Source organism: Montipora capricornis, chromosome 13 (assembly GCF_036669925.1).
Source record: "Montipora capricornis isolate CH-2021 chromosome 13, ASM3666992v2, whole genome shotgun sequence".
Classification (NCBI taxonomy): Eukaryota; Metazoa; Cnidaria; class Anthozoa; order Scleractinia; family Acroporidae; genus Montipora; species Montipora capricornis.
The window spans coordinates 10185189-10203051 of NC_090895.1; the positions used below are offsets into that span (position 1 = coordinate 10185189).

Genomic DNA, 17863 nt, shown 5'->3' on the forward strand with positions numbered 1-17863 from the left:
AGGTTTGTGTGGCAATTTGACCCATTCTCGGCTTGTCGAAAGGCGGATCTTCGTACAACCAAACCGGTACTTCTGGATGGAACCCCAAGGCTGGAGGAAAAGATGGATCCTGAGATGTTGCTCAATGAGGTACACCGCACTCTTGTGGAGATTTGCGCCGAGTGGCTGATATCTCTTTTCGTGACCCTGATACATTTAAAGCGGGAGAAATTCATAAACATTTTGATACCTGAAAAGTAATTTTAGAGCGCTACGAGCAACAGGAGAGGGTCTTACAACGGATTAGTAGAGGAGTCAATGCTGTTAACTTCATGAGACCCTTCAAAGAAATGTTCAGGGGTGTTCACTATGATTGTGATATCCCCCCGGCAAGGGTCATGGGTAATCATAGTTCATGCAACAAGTTTTCTGACTTCATTTCGCACACTTTGGAAGAACGCCTATTGACTGGAGCGGTTCGCGTATGGGGGAAGGTTGGTGAGGTTTCCCCTTCCCCCCCCAATTGGTACTACCGCTGACTGTCGAAAAAAATTACCCCAGCGCTTAAGGAGGAGATCCTTTTCTGGAGGTTCTTACATGATTGGACTGGTCATGTTCCGTGGCGATTGGAAAAACATGTTGCGATTGAAATCTCAACAGATGCGTCTCAATCACGTTGGGCTGGTGTGATTCACCAAGGAGAATATCAACATTAAAGAGTTTTGGGCGGTAGCTAAGGTGCTCGAAGCATGGCCTGCAGAGATAAGGCATTGTCGAGTTCATGTCCAGGTGGATAATCAGGCAGTTTTACATACATGGATTGGCAGGGACGGACGCGCACGCGGCATGTATCCGGTTCCAAAGAAGACCCAGGAAAAGAATCTCCAGTTAACCATGTCCTTTGTCGCTTCAGCGAACAAGGGGGCGGATGCATTTTCAAGAAATTTGTCAGCTTCGGACTCTATGCTGTCACCCAAGTGTTGGAAAAAGGTCCAAGACTTGTTTGGTGGTCCTTCTGGTCATATCCTCGACTTAATGTCACTTGATTCTAATGTCGAGCGGGATCGTTTTGGCGAGCCGTTACCGCATTTCACACCATACCTCACACCTGGCTCTGTTGGTGTAGAGTTTTTAGTCAGAACTTGTAACATTGTGACGGGAAGGAGGTTAATGCATATGTTTTCCCTTCTTTTGGTTTGAAACACCCTCTGCTAGGTTATCTTCAATCCCAGAGAGCAATTGTGACAATGGTGGTCCTTGGGAAGTCCCCTCGTCCTCCTTGGTGGCCAACTATTGTATCCATGTCTTCGACAGGCGTTGTCCTTGCCAGAAATGGTGCCTTAGATGTTTTGCTTGCCCCTGCCAAGCGTTGGATTTAAACCGACAAGATTGAATTTTGACTTATGGTTTTTCCGAATTGACAGATCTAATATGTAGGGTTTCCTTTTCAGGCGTTACCAAGGGTCCCTAAATTTTTTGTGCCTTCAGTGGTTTGTCACCAGTGCGCCTACCCTAACGATGAAAGTTTCAGTTTCTGTCAATCTTGTGGTTACCGTAGGGCGCCGTTCAAGAAGTCACTCATTTCTTTAAAGGTACCTGTTAATATTCAGGATATTAGGAGGAGAAAGTTGGAACTTACGTGCCGTCGGAATGCTACTCCCTATGGCAAGCAAAAATCAGCACTGGAGAAGGAATTTACGGTTTTTTTAGATAATCTTGAGCCGCCGTTGGACATTCTGTCGGCAACTCCGAGTGCAGTTGTTGACTTCCTTATATGGAAAGATAATTTTGTAAAGACAACGGTGCATCAAAAAAAATGCCTTTTTTTCTGTACAAAAGTACAGTGTTCTTGTCCTAAGAGACTAGCTTATGGTACTAAAGATTCTCTGATAGGAAAGGTCCGTTCTATTTTCTGCTTGTACGGTCGCGGTTCGGATGAGTCCCCCATTACGGGTTATGGAAACCCAGCAGCCTCGAAAGTGGTAAAAGATTATCTTTCCATGATTCGGGAGGAACAATTGCGGGCTAGAATTTCTCCTGCTCAAGCCCAACCTTTTTTCATTCCTGATCTATTGGCTTTATCCCGGCCGCTTACATTGCAAAGAGCTTGATAGACAGGTATATTTCGTCATAGGAGCTTTATACGTTTGCAAGAGATCAGGCCTACTTTAAGACTTTAGTTTTTTGCGGGGGATAGAGCGGGAGATCTTGGGAGAATGAAAACTGAAGAAATGCTTTATTTTCCACGCAAAGAGGGTTTATTGTTTAATCATCTTATTACCAAATTTCTTAGAGATGGTACATCTAACTTGTTTTCACTCAAACGCTATAGTAAAGATTTGTCTCTTTGTCCAGTTACTGCTATAGAAACATATATTGCTATTTGTGATGTTTTGAAGTTACCAGTACGTCATGGTTTCTTGTTTAGACCCCTCTCTCCCCAGGGATTTGTCCAGTCATTACCGTTTGACTCGTCAGCAGCGCAAGCGCGGTTGAATTTCTATTTGGGAAAACCTACGCATGTGTTCGGGCATCGGAAAATAACTTTGCATGGGCTGCGTAATGGGTGCACTATTTCTTTGGCGTTGGCTGGCGCAGATATTCAGACGGTAATGAATCACGTACAATGGAAGACCCCCTCTATGGCCAGTCACTACATAAAGTTGAACCAAGTTCTGGGTTCGGGGTGGCGCGGATGATTTCTTATCGTTGTTGTCAGTGAACGTTACAGAAAGTTATCGAAGGCAAAATGACTTACTAGGATTCACTCGAGCCTTTTGTTGAATATCACATATTGCCTTCTTTTTCTATAGTTACGTTTGAATAAAATGAATAGAGCCTTACTCTTTGGTCTTATTTGTTTAGGGATAATATTTATTAGGACTGGGAGGGTTTTTTGTGTAGGGTATATTGAAGAGCTTCCTTAGCCGGACGAGACAGGGAGGACTTCCCATATCTTAATGCTAATGAGGCAGGAAGAGGGATAATGAACTCTATTAAGCACGTAATGATATGCATAGGTGTCAGTTTGGCTTGTAAGTCTCGGAAAACAACTCGCCCACCCTCCCTCCCTGGTAGCAATGCGTAGTATTACTCGATTCTCGACAGCCCACCTCAGTTGGTTCACAATGTACAATGTTTACCTGTTCGTTCTTTCTTTCAATTTTTGCTCTTGGGTATAGCAATCAATTGTTGCGGTTGCTCTCTTGGGGCCATTCAACGCTCCAATACCAGACGCGATTTTCTTACATAAAATCTTAACATGAACATTCCAGGATAAAGTCTGATCAATATGAACACCTAGCGATTTCGTAGAAGTAACTTGAATTATAGGTGCACCGTCAATCATAAGTGACGGAGGGTAAATCGTGCAGTCATGCCCTAGTTTGCTACTGAGTTTACTCCATCATATCTTATTATCGCTTGACAAGGGGAATTGCTTCGTGCGTGTTCTTTTCAATGATTTCAGTAAGGTTTTCGATCTCATGGACTACAATGTTTGGTGTCTGCGAGGTTCTAGTTAGATGGGTTGGGTCGTTTTCGTCCGATAGGTCATAGAGGATTTCTTAATGCAAGACTCTTTCGTAACCGGTCACACCTAGGGGTGGTATTCCTCAGGGGACAAACTCAAGCCCATTCTCTTTGCAGTTCTTGTTATAATTAACAATTTAACTGGAAACTGGAACTTCAATTAAGGGCAAAGTATGTAAACGACCTTACAGTTGTGGAGGTCATTCCGAGGTTTTCAATGAGCATGTTGCCCCTTAATTCCAATGAGGTCCGCGCTTTTGCCTCTGGACATGACACGTGGCTTAATGAAATACACACTAATCAGTTGCCATATAAGGTCAAACTAAGGTATATAAACTGATAACTGAGATTGATTGAACCAATCAGAGCACGAGAAATGCATTAACCGAGGTTGAAAATTTAATAAACCATATATATTGCTACACCTATTAGTGTTACTATGTACATTGCTTCTGACTCCTCTTTTAATTTAACGACATGCTACTAATAAAGTAAATAAACATATTTTTATCTAAAACATCGTCTCCGCCTCTTAATAGGCCGCCTTCAAATTCGGTGGTGCACTGCTGGATCAAATACATGAGCCTTATTCGGTCGTTTTTCGCTTGGTGCGACAGATTGGCCTCCTGATAGTTCTGTGCACGTTGGTGTCAAGTGAGTGGGTCACCGTCAAAACTGAGAAGGTTCAAACCCTTGCAATGAGGGCCATCGCTTCTTACTCAGACTTCTACCACGTTTTAACTTCGCGAGCCAAGGGTTTCAACCAACTTGGGGGGTATAAAGGCGGTTGCGATTCGGGCATGGCAGCAAACAAGACCTAAGGTTTGGGTCTGACGAAAACGCTTTTGTCATAACGAGAAATTATCATGAAATGCAGAAAACATGCAAGGAAAACTCTACAACCCTTATTAATATGAATTTTTGACGAGATTTTCCCTCTTAAATTAGCGGCAATGTTTAAAACAAAACAAACGAAACTGTTTGCAAATGCAAACAGATAGCGTTTAGATCCCACAAACTCATTTTAGCTTACTTTAGGTCACCAACAAGGCCCCCATAACGTTCTGTGCAACGTTCTATGGAACTAAAATGAAATTATTACATATAATGACATAACTCATGACAGTCACCAATGTGCTTAATCCTGGAGTAGACCAAATCTTCTAAGTCAGGCACCGTCCAAACGTATCCGGATATCTTTTAATTAATCCTCAACTATTCGCCTTCCAACCACACGTATAGGGCGAATCCGGCATGCGAATCCGCAAGTTTTTGAATCCGCTCTACGGAGTGGAAAGTTTTGCACACGCAAATAATTTTGAAATTACCCGATGACGTTACAAACTCAGATCCAGTCTTTACCGCGTAAATATTCAACATGGCCGCTGAATGAAATGATATCGCTCCTCAGTGCCGCTCGCACGCCTGATGGAGCACGCCCTGTTGACAATAGTCACAGAGGAGTCCTGAATACTTGGACGAATGCGGATACGCGTGGATGGGCAAATTGATTTCAATACGTTAGGCTGAATGGACTTTTTTTTTTATCCGCAGAAAAAAAAGTTGTGGATTCAAAATATTCGGATACATGTGGACGGGGCTTCAATCAATCAAATCAATTGCTTCTGTAAGTTGACGCTCACTCTTTCGGTCTCAGTTTCATTTCAGAACTTTTCAAGGAATAATAATGACCTCTGAAGTAATACCAGTTGACTCCATCAGCAAAAGAGACATGTGGTCCGCCGAGGTATTGTCCGTTAAGATTTGATGTGTGGCAGTATCGATACCACCAAGCGCCTTTGAACCTCTCTGCACAAGAACTAGGATAAAAGTCGTTATCTTGATCTTTGGTAGAAAACTGCATGTCACTATGAAAAAAAAAAGAGAGAAACGAGTCAGAGGCAAACGCATTTACGACTTATCTCAGGCTGCTTGTGATCAGGGACATAGTACAGCTTGTGATCAGGGATATCAGGATGGCAAAGTATTTAAGGCAGTGCATCAATTCGCACGCAGCGATCACTTAGGAAACATCGTTTGCGCGCTCGCTGCCTTTCCTTCAGTTTCTCGAACTCCAAAAACACGAGTCTTGCCATCATTATGCTTTTTTAACTCCAGTCAAGATTCAAAATGCAGTGTAATGCCATTCCGTGTCATGTTAAATTGATAAAGTTACTTTCATTTCAGTCCTAAAAAAACATAAAAAAACTCCAACAAACGAAAACAATGAGGTAAGCTATTAAGAATTCCGAGAGTCGACGTAAGTCAATGATGGCTTGGGCAAACACGGCCTTTAATAGAAGTTTAACCTATAACCTCCTGACAAGAAGCAGCTTCGGATGCTCCGTCGCTGAACTACAGGGGAATCGTAAGAATGAAGCCATTAAATCATGACTAACTTGCTATGTTAATATGCAATTGTTCTCAAGAAGATAATGATTCTTTTAAGCCGGGAAATAAAGGATCGGAAGATATGTAATGATCGATAATGAGTCGAGCAAACTAAGTCAAAATCCGACTTGAAGTTCAGGACTTGAAGTTCTACCTTTCTCTACCATTTCCGATGCCGCGAATCCAGGCAGTGAGGACAAAAAGCCCAAATATCATTGTGTTCGTTGGTGAGGGGCAATAATTTTTTTTCCCCATGACAACGTGAAATATGAAGACACGTGCTGCTTTTGTTAGTTTTTTTAAAAGTCAATTTTCCTATTTTTATTGAGATATTTAGTATCAAGTAACTTCGAGTAGTAAAGGTTGAGATCACGGACTCTTTGGCCTGGGCACAAATGCAACTTATCAATGTTGACGGCAAATCTTAATGATGCCCAACCTTACAGTAATCAACCTAGACAGGTAAGTATAGGCGTACGAGCCGAGGGGACGTACTTTAGGACCCCCCCCCCCCCCCCCACGGTCCTAATGTGCCCGTACGCTTATGCAGGTATGTGTGCATGAATTGATTGTTATTTTCTTACTTGTGGTCTTTCATGGAGTCGCCTGCTGTGCCATGGTATCCACCAATCCAAAGCCGATATTTATCTGCACCATCAGACACCTTAAAAAGCGAATATTCGGCGAATGTAATAACCCCATCAAAATCTTCCAAGTCAACTCTCAGTGTCATGTTACCAGCGGCCGATAAGCGATGAATTTTGTCATTCCCGAGCCAAAATTCGCCGTTCAGATTTCCAAATCCAAATTTGTACTCCGCCCATCCACGATAGAAATTAACAGAGCCATCCACCCGTCGCTGGAAAACGGTCCAGCCCCCTCCGTCCGTGGTCATGTCACACCACACGGTCATTGGGTTAATACCATCCGGGTTGATGTTGTACACGCCGCTGGAATGAATCCCGCTTTTCAGAAGGTGAAAACAGGTTCTCGGTTCTAGAATGAAAGTGATGATGACAATCTAGTACACATTGAAAGTGAATACCGTGCTTAGCTAAAGTAGCGGAAAATAACATTGTAAATTAACATTATTAGATTCGCTTATCGTAGTGCATGCGTTTATAATTAGGTCGCATCATCGTTGGGATATGTAATTTCCAGCCCTTTCTGACGTGATTTCATGCATGTCAGGTGTTATTTTGGCAAACGTTAAAATTGCTAGTTATAGTTTGTACAACTATGTGCTGTTTGCTTTGGTCATACTCAAAAGTATTAGGATCATAACATGGTGTCAGCTTTCACCACGAGACAGGAATCGACGAGGAACGTTCGCAAGTACAGCGCTCGGCACTGTTAACAGCTGCAGGTGAAGAGGCAGTTGAAATCTTCAATACTATCCGTCTTAGCAACGCTAACGGAACAAAGAGAGAAGTTGCTATTAGCAAGTTCGAAGAATATTGTACACCGAAGAAGGATATTACGTAGGAGCGACGTATTTTCAACACCGGGCGCGGGCACAAGGAGTGACCGAGTCAATTGATGCCTATGTCACGGAAGTACGCATACGTGCAAGCAAGTGAATTTGGAGAGCTGCTTGATACTTTGATTCCTGATCGTATTGTATAATAGTAGAAGATGCTAATCTCTGCGTTTAAGTTAAATTGAAATGACTGCAATGGTTCACAGCAAATGACCGATCAATCTTTTAAGTAAAAGTAAATCGAAATAAGTAGGTTTTCAGTTCCTTTTTAAATACATTTATTTCCCTCAGTTGGGGAGGTAATGAGTTACACAACACAGGTGGCTTATCATTTAAAATGATAAAGAAAAGCACTTCTTTTACAAAAGTACATAGATAGATACGTTATTCAATATCAGTTGCATAGCAACCATATAGCTCAATTATGTATGTACATGTACAGCTACAATAATGAATAATTTTCTAATAGTTATAACAAATGCTTCAATACTTAAAACTCTTGATATATATGTACCTTTGTAATATTAAATAATAAAGTCTAAAAGATAACATCTTTTTTTTTTGTTTGTGCATGTTGGATGGAACTTGAATGCTGCACTGAGAAAGCAACGTTTTGTCACCAAGAGTAAACCAAGTCTTGACATTCGGAGGTTGCAGTGGTAACTCTGTTCGATCTAAGAGTGTACTTATATGGATTTACGTTTTACAATTACAAGATCACATATGTTCTTGGGGGCGAGTCCATAAATAGCTTTGAATGCAAGCGTAATTATCTTGAAGTCGATTCTGAACTTGATGGGAAGCCAGTGTTAGCTCACATAAGCATGGGGTGATATGGCAGATCTTGGAGTGTTGCCCACGCGTTTTAAACAACCCGAGGCTTACAAAGCTCTCGTAAGCCATGCAATTGGGCATTGCAATGATCTAACCAGTTTGTTATAAAGGCATGGATGAGTGTTTTCACTGTTTCTTGACTAAGATATTTGCTGATACGCGATAAGTTATACATAGAAGGCAATGTGCACATCTGCAGACGTTATCTACATGTATAACTATGGAGACGTTGCTGTCAAACTTTTCACGGACTAATTTCACATTAACCAACAGTCAATTTCCCAACATTAGCTTTCTCCAGTTGTGGCCTGGTGCAAAAAGAATGACCTCTGTTGTATCTTATCATGGTCATCAGTTTGTCCTCATTCATCAAGCATCTTAAGTTCTTTATTCAAGCATCCACGGCAGTGATGGCAATTCTTAAGTAGAATCTTTGTCTGGTTTAATGCCAAATAGATCTGAGTGTATATCCTCACCGTAATAGCGGAGCTCCGCGCGCGCCGAGCACCATAGCTAAGAAAATATGGTAACCCAGCGATGTAAGAAAATTTGGTTTTATAGCCATGACGTCATGAACGTCCGTATATACGAACGTACGTACGTACGTACGTACCTCCGTCCGTCCGTCCGTCCGTCGGCCCCTCCATGTATGCCAATGTGACCAGTATCACGTAACCATATCACAGGCTCAAGTTTACAGCTCATCGAGGAGGCAATACTCCAGTTTACACTATAGCTAGTGTACAGCAGAATTAAAAAACTTGTTGTCACTGACTAAAAAACTGATGTAAAAAGGACGTTTCAGTCAAAATACTATGACCTTCTTCAGCATAAAATGGCTTACGAATACAAAATGAGAGCTTAAAAAAGCCGTAGAAACGTCACTTGGGACTGCCAAGGGCCTTGTAAATGTCCGGAATGTAAACGTGTTCATTAATGGAATTACGTTCGCGAATTGAATGCCACGCTTCTAAAAATAATATTTTTCCCCATTGGGGACAACGGTCAATGACCTTGACGTCGTCAAGGTCAGAATCGTGATTATTCTCTAGGCAATGTTGGGTTAATAAAGAATTCTTATCTCCTGTAAAAATCGCTCTTTTGTGTTCTCTTGTTCTAGATGTTAAGACCCTTGATGTTTGACAGATATAAACTTCGTCACAGTTTTTACAATTAATTTTATAGATGACTCCTGTTGATAGCTCTTTACTAAATTTGTCTTTAGGTTTTCTTAAAATGGAGCCGACGGTTATTACGGGTTTGTGGGCAACATTGATATTAAAATGATTTAAAGTTCGTGCGATTTTTTCTGAAATTCCTTGAAGGTATGGCAACGTGACAAAACCTCTGTTGATTTGAAACCGGTTTGAGGAAACAGTTGTACTTTTACAGCTTTTGATAAATTGGTCGGTGTAACCGTTGATCTTTAGAGCGTCGACCACGTGTTATACTTCAGATAATTTGTCTGCGTCAGCAGAAGGGATGTTCTTTGCTCCATCGAGGAGCGTTCTAGCTACTGAGCGTTTGCGTTGAGAAGGGTAGTGAGAGTTGAAATTGGAGGTATTTGTAAGTGTGTGTGGCTTTCCTGTAGACGCTGGTTTTTATAGTTCGGGATCGGGATTCCTGGATGTCTTGGTGTCCAGAAATGCGATGGATCCGTCTTTCTCTTCTTCCACTGTAAATTTGATGTGTTGATTAATTGAGTTAAGGTGGGAGTGGAACTCTGTAAGATGTTCCCGAGCGATGCAGACATGGCTATCGTCAACGTATCTATACCACCACTTAGGAGGGTGGGGTGCGGTGATTAAAGCTCTCTCTTCAACATGTTCCATGACTAAATTTGCCAAAATTGCACTCACAGGTGAACCCATTGGGCAGCCGAAAATTTGTTTGTAGAAAGTGCCATCAACGATGAAGTAATTGTTATCAAGTACAAATTCAAGCAAATTCATGATGTTGTTAACAGACATGTTTGTTCTTTCCAAGGTGGTCGGATCAGCTTCAAGTCTGTTCTTAGTCACCTGGAGTGCCAAAATTGTCGGTATAGATGTGAAGAGGGATACGACATCAAAAGACACCATGGTTTCCTGCGGGGCGATGTTACAACTAGAAACTTTCTTTACAAAATCACAACTGTTCGTAACAGTATACTTGTAGTTTTGTAAAAGGCTCAGGATAGAAACTAGATGTTTAGAAACTTGGTAAGTAGGACAGATAAAGGACGTGCAGTGTTGGACAGCAGCGACAACCAAAAAAAAAATTTCAGGCTTGCTGCCCTTAGATCCAAGAGCACTAACAAAGGGACATGTTCTCTTTCATGTTCATTAGGATATCATTATGTACTCTTAGAGGCGCAATCTCGGCCTTGTGCCGGGCCTTGTCTGGTAGCTGATTGAAATTCACAAAATAGACAGTCGCGCGACATGCGTGTTACTAACCATTTGTTTTCAATTTAAACTGATATATGAAAGATTACTGGCAGGCCCGAAGCTTTTTTACATCAAATCACCAGTGGTTGTTTTTATCTACGAAGCAACCTTTCTTGAGAGATAGATTGATGATGGTCTTATAATTATGATCAGTTGAATAGTTCATCAATGGATGACTTTACCATGCATCACTATGGCATGACATGTTTGTAGAACTTGCCATGAGCTTATTGACAGAGTCAGAAGAAACAACTTCAAAATCACTAAGGGAATATCCAGGAGGTAGCTATGTTGATGTATCAATGGTGTCACTATAGTAGCCTCGTTCTTTTATAGTTGCGTCATATGTCTGGAATTTTCTAGGCCAAAACAATAACAAATAACAGCGTTTTCCTCTAGCCTCCCTTATATCGTCCTTAATCCAGGGAATTTTGTACCTAAAGATATTCATTTATGAAGTAGTGGGCAAGTTTGTCCAGGAGAGAAGTGAGGGTGGTGTTTTTCACAGTAACCGAGCTGTTGACGTCAGGGTTATCCAGAACGAAGTCTTGGCAGAGCTGCGAATATTTAAGATTATGCTTGAGTTGTATTGAAATTATGTCAATAGAGCTGAGTTTCACGTGTCTGATTTTCTTCTCAATGGGAGGTAACCTGAGCATTGACAATTGATACAATATAGTACAATGATCATTCGAACGGAAAGAGTAGTTATCAACAAGCAACATCTCATTGTGAAATTGGACGCTGGTGCTCAGTGCAGTGTTTTGCCGTACCAGTTATTTTACAAACTAACTAGGAAGAAAATGAAGAAGTCGAACACCCGACCTGTGTCGGGCTAAATTGCACAATACCCCGCAACACTAGCTATTTTGCATAGCTTTTCCAAATGGCTACGCAGAAATGCGTTCGATACATCAATATTCAAACATGGCTACGAGGTTTTATAATTAAATTTGAATATCATTTTTTTTAGAGAAATCTCCCTTGAGATTGTGAGACAAAGAAAACAGAACTGAACCGTGAATATTTTGACCACAAAGTCTGGTAGCCATTCTTGTATATCGATATAACGAAATCCGTCTGAGCCTATTGCTCTCTCAGCTACAGTTACTAGGCCTAGGCACTGATTTCAAACTTTAGTGCTTATCAACAGTCATTACGGCTCAAGCAACTTCGCTGAATTATGACTATATTACAACGGAGTAGCTGCATAGGCGCGTAGCCACCTTCCAGAGAACTTGAGTGAATTATGAATAAATGAGAACCCGAGTAGCCGAGTAGGCACGTTGCCGGCTGCACCGTGTAGCTAGAGATGCGGGGTATTCTGCAATTGCTCCCTGTGTCGTATACCTGCCACAAAATACCAGTATACCAATATCAAAACAGCCTCATTAGTATTCCTGTTTATAATAAGACCATCATTTATTCGGGATAACACCTCGGGATCGCTTATTTGTCACAGCCCAACGCCTACTTCGGTCAAAAGCGCCCAAGTGGAAATGTATGCTCGGCATGTCGGCCATAACGCTTTAGTCAGCATTACACAACGTTCAAGTTCTCCCATGTCTCATTCGAACTCGATCATGATAAACAACGTGGTTACGCGTGCCCAAGTGGAAATGCACGCCCGGGAATCTCGGTCATAACATCTCAGTCAAAATTACACATCGCCCCAGTTCTCCTGTGTCTCATGGGAACTCGATCACATTAAACCATCAAAAACAACAAAATATGCGCTCAAATTTGAGAAGCATCGTACTGGCGCTCTACTCACAGCATAAGAAATTATCGCTCCTGTCGTTACTTCCGATCATAAAGTAGTTAAGTGGTACCCTAATAATAGTAATGTGCGTCCTAGCACTACTACGTTTCTAGGTCTGGGTGTGACGCGTTTGCCCGTTGGCTTATTTCACAGGACGGGCCTATAGTCCACCCCAATTGTTCTACGGAATGACCTGGCGTAGGTTTTCACTTCAAAGATTTCTCATGGTATTGAGTAATTCTTCCCTTTAAGGTCTGTTAAATTTCATCCATCAGGCAGCCCTTGGACGTCGTCATCTCTTAAGTCCTTAATCGTGAAACGTCAGTGGGCCTTTTACAACGGCAACACCCATTTATGGCGTCACTACCGGGATAAGGTCAGGTCAGAAATCGAGACAAGGAAACAGAAGTTTTATTCAGAGAAAGTCCAGCACCTGAAAAAGACAGATGCTACATCCTGGTGGAAGTTTGTCAACAAAATGTCGGGTAGATCGAGTAACACCACACACATCCATATCGAAAGGAAAGGCGCAATTCTAACAAACACGGGACTTGTTGAAGCTTTAAGTAACTTTTTCATCTCAATGAATGCTGACATCCCGGCTCTTGACTTGACCGGCATTTCTACCAGCAGCTGAGCAAGTTCTCGTGCTACATACCATCAAGTGTGCAAAAATTTACTCGCCCCTTTGTCATCTAGGTTGAAACCTCGAATTTTAAGAGCCATTTAAAGAAGGAATTTTCAAAATCAAGGACGCGCTCAAGGAAGCTGGAAACGAGTGACGTCATTTACGTATATTCACAGCCGCCCTTCCTTCAGTAAACTACTTGTTGTGGTCACGTATGTTGCTTCAAAATAGTGTTTTGTTGGCTTTTGTAATTTTAAGTATGCAAGAAAGGCTTTTAATACGATTCCTTAAACTCCAGTTCTGACTCAGAAGAGTCAGAGGGAAGGTTCACCGAAGATTACATTGAATTTGAGCCTCAAGCCTATGGAAGGATTTGAAGGATATACAGGAAACAGATTCTCTCCGCAGCGTTTTCCTTGCGCTTGCTGAGGCTGAACAGTGGTTGAGTTGCTTTGATCGATATCGTTTCCATTCAATCCAGTACAAGTGGCATAGCTTTCTGAAAATGCCTCTTTTAGTGTCTGAAAAAATAACGTTGTACCGCACTAGTCACAAATAAATACACTGAAAAGGTAGGAGCTGAAAGCAAACAGAAAAAAACAGAGAAGTTTGATTCTTTCCCGCGGAAAACTACGAGAAGGTAAGTTTCGAATTCCCTCACCTTTCTTCTGTTTCGATCACTGTTCGTGTCTACTGGTTTTACAACATTGGGGTGGTGGATGGTCGGATAACGCAGACTCCCAGCTCGTCTCTCGGGACCTCCACGGTAAGTCCTACCGGATACCTCCACTCAAAATTTTCGGGCTTGAAGTGTATTGAGCACACAGCCAAGCGCTTCATGTCCTTCCAATGAGCACGTTAACATTCAACAAAATTGACCCATTTCTTCCGTCGTTTTTTTGCCTCTGGACGACCATCTCCAAAGAAAGATATAGTGTGAATACTAATACCTTTTTCTGGGTTGGAAATATTATTACACCTGTGAGCAACACAAGCTGTAGGCATTTTGGTTTTGCCGCTGTTTACCTCGCAGATGCGTAGATGACGTCTGAATGAAAATCTCACGTTTTTTGCTGTTTTGCAGGGCTTTAAAAATTCGAGGTTTCAACCAAGACTTTTTTTTTTAGCCAAAAATTTTTTTTAGGATTATAGCCACTTTAAGGTTATAGGACTTCACAACAACTCAACTATTCCTAATGAGTCACCACCAAGTCAAGAAAGTGATCTTCGTCCGATCTCACTTGCCTTGCTAAAGTCCTTGAGGAATTTGTCGTTAAATGATTACTGGATATCAGGGCTAAAATCGACCCCAAACTATTTGGTTGTCTGAAGGGTACATCAACAAATCATTGCCTCTTGGATATGTTGCACCACTAATGGTGGAAACTTGACACCCCTGGCTACCACCTGCGCATCTGTTTCCTAGACTTTAGTAAGGCTTTTGATCGTATCATCCTCGATACTCTACTCACGAAGCTGATCGACTTGAGCGACCGTTTCTTGTCTGACCGTAAACAACGAGTAAACCTAGGGGAACCTGTCTCTGAGTAGGCCAATGTCAATGCTGGAGTTCCTCAAGGGACAAAGCCAGAACCTATACTCTTCCTAGTTATGATTAATGATCTTATTCCGCCTACGTTCAACCATTGGAAGTACGTGGACGATGTCACCATCTCCGAGATCATTCCACGCCGCAATGATCCCTCAAGAAAGTCTAACCTCGACTACATCGCCTCGTAGGCGGATGCCAACTGCATGACATTGAGTCCAAGAAAATGTTAGGAGTTAAGAGTGTGTTACTTTCGTATCCCAGCTGACCATTGGTGGCACTCTCCTAGAAGTCGTCAACAGTGACAAGGTTCTGGGGGTCCATATATAAATAGCAAGCTAAAATGGTCATATCACGTGAAGGAAATCCCGAAAAAAGCAGTAAAAAGACTTAAGGTGGAGTGGTCTCTCATCAGATGCATTGGTGTCTATTCTTGTTGCTTTGATCCGCTCAATCTTGGAGTATTGTTGCTCCGACTGGCACATAAGTTTACCCAGCTACCTGAGTGACAACATTGGGCGGATACTGAAAAGTGGGCTGGCTCTAAGAATCATCTATCCTCATCTTAGCTATAGAGAAGCTCTGAATGCAACAAATTTTCCTCGTTTAGACGATAATCGGCAACGCCTATGCATCAAAGTAAGATTCGCAGTGGGGACGGTAAGCTGGCCTCCCTCATTTCCCAGACCAGAGCTCGCGCGCATGGCCGGCTTTTGCGCGACAATAACAAGCTCTCAGTCTTTAAGTGTAATACAGACTGCTTTAAGCGCAGTTTAAATAACAATAATTTGACTCACCTGAATACGCAAAAAACTCCTGGCCCGGACGGCCTTTCCCACTAGGTGCTAAACGGTGAAATCTCGAAGATCTCGAAAGAGTCAAACTCGGAAAGGGCTGCCTTTCGGAATGGGGCAAGGTGCCGTCCAGTGTGCCACAGGGGACAAAATCCGGACCGCGGCTCTTTCTCATGATCAATAATTTGTCTGTTCCAAGTATCTTCAACATGTGGAAATATGTTGATGATACAACAGTATCTGAGAACATACCTAAAGGCCAGCAGAACAAGTCACAGGAAGCAGTAGACGCAATTTATGATTGGTCCAAGGAAACTATCACGTTTAGTCGTGATTCCTTGCAGTTCCTTAGGGTGTGTATAGATGGAACTCCTATCAAATCCAGACAGAGCACAAAGTTACTCGGCTTGACAATAAATGATACGTTAACGTGGAATGACCATATCGAAGATCTTGTCAAGAAAGCATCTAAGTAACTGTATTTTCTCGTACAGCTAAAGTGTGCGCGCGTTCCGACAGCAGATCGTGTAACCTATTATGGCGTATCTATTAGGTCTTAGTTAGATTACGCTTGTCCTGTCTTCCACTACGCATTACCTGAGGGCCCTCTCATGTATTTTTCCTAGGGTACATTTCTCAGACGCCCGTCAGCTTGCAGGGCTGGAGCCCATCAGGGCCAACCAGGAGACCTTAACATAACAGCTGTTTCAATCTATTATAAGTGATCCTTCTTGCAAGATTTTTAGCCTCTTACCTTCCTCAGGGAATATAGTTCACATGAATTAAGGAAGCAGAGGAGGTTTGCTCAGCCGATTGTTAAGTCCCATAGATTTGGGAAATCTTTCATTAGTAAGAACCCGAAAGAAGCACTTTGTTGAATAAGGAACATTTTTATTAAGTGGATAATAACACATTTTAACTGTAGCTGCATATTTGATTATAATTGTAAAGAGGCGCAATCCAGTTTCTACTGCAATGTTTCTTAATAAAACACAGTCTACCTATCCATTTACCTCACCGTTTATTTCCAGTCACACCCATAATTGGCCGTTTAACGTTCATTGCGGTAAATCTAGCGAAGAGAGTCAATACAGTTGACACTGAAGCATATGGAGATCTGCCTGATAGCCAACTGCGCCAAGATGTCGGTGAAATTATCATGAAGTATAAAATGTATTTGGTGACATTGGATGTTTAGAAGGCAACTATAGCATCAATTTAAATGATCTATCTCTTAATCCAGTCGTGCACCCACCTCGTAAAATATCCTAGCCTGCGAGCAGGCTCTCTCTCCTCGGTGGGAGAGAAGGAGAGCCTGCACGCATCCCTTTGAATTTTGAATGCCGCCTCCTGATGTCACGCTGAGAGAGCTGTCAAAAATTAGCCAATCAGCGCGCACCCGAAGTAAACATTGAAAAAAGAACAGAAAACAGAAAGCCACCCGTTGTGTATTTCAATTTGCTCGAGGCAGAAACTCAAAAAAAAACTGTAAAGGAAGGAAGACTTCGCCAGAAAAGCCTATAACAACTATTGCTGATGCTGTAAAGCGTAGCTGAATATTCATTACGGTAATTCGTCGAAGTCCCTTCCGCGGAAAAAATGTTTCGTTCGTTAGGGAAAAATTAAGCACACAAACTTCAAACGACGGGAATCGTAATAGAGAAATTCGTTTTCCCTGACCGCATCTCCTCTGTGTGAGAATCGTCGACCACAACTGCTGCCAAATTTCGGTAAAGCGAAGCGGGGTTATCTTTTTTAATTTATTTTAATGAATCAAGACATTACATACATTACAATATTCTAATACCTACACCAATTTATTTCAAAGGTTTATTGAGTATTTGCGGAGTTACGAGGAGATCGAGCAATCATTTGTGGAGTCGCCTTTTCGGCTTAACCAAATACTTGCTAAAATCGTGTAGAGTTCCTCTATCGTTCTCTATCGTTAAATCAGCAACAGAGGCAGCCGAAAGGCCCATTTTTGTCCAAATGTGATCAGCGATAATGCTTTGTCGAGGACAGGAAACTACCACGGTGACATGAAGTCGCCCTCGTATTTTGGCCGCTACGAAAAACAGTTGGGAAATAAGCCTTTTTCCGAATCCTGTGGATAACAGAGATAGAACTTCCTTCCTTCCAGTAGAGAAGCCATTGCATCGCGTCGCCCGACCTTTAATTATGTAAAGTTATGGTAAATTGCAACATTCTACAATTTTCTCAGACGCATTTCTGACCACCTCATCTCTGCGAAGCGAAGAGGCTTTCTTATTGTCGGAGCTTGTCACTGGTGACGTCACGAGGTTATTTCATTTCAGCCAATCAGTATTTTGCGTCCAAAATTTGGACGCGACATTCAGAATACAAAGCCTTGCGGGCAGGCTCTCATTCTACCCCCAACCCCAGTCCCTCGGAGGGCCTGCTCGCAGGCTAAAAATATCCATCACACAGAGAAATAAAAGTGAAGAAGAACTCGATGAAATGAACAA

The 17863-nt window shown here is 42.1% G+C and overlaps 1 protein-coding gene across 1 annotated transcript in view; it reads right to left on the reverse strand.

The window, feature by feature from the left end:
• Nucleotides 1-3968: 3968 nt before the first annotated feature.
• The window catches only part of LOC138028849 (microfibril-associated glycoprotein 4-like), a 23298-nt gene continuing 9403 nt past the window's right edge, over nt 3969-17863 (reverse strand). The window contains exons 3-4 of the mRNA XM_068876468.1: nt 6486-6897; nt 3969-5378 (exon numbers count right to left, since the gene is read on the reverse strand). Of these exons, the coding sequence (XP_068732569.1) occupies nt 5150-5378; nt 6486-6897 (641 nt within the window). The 3' untranslated portion in view covers nt 3969-5149. The remainder of the gene's footprint in view (nt 5379-6485; nt 6898-17863) is intronic.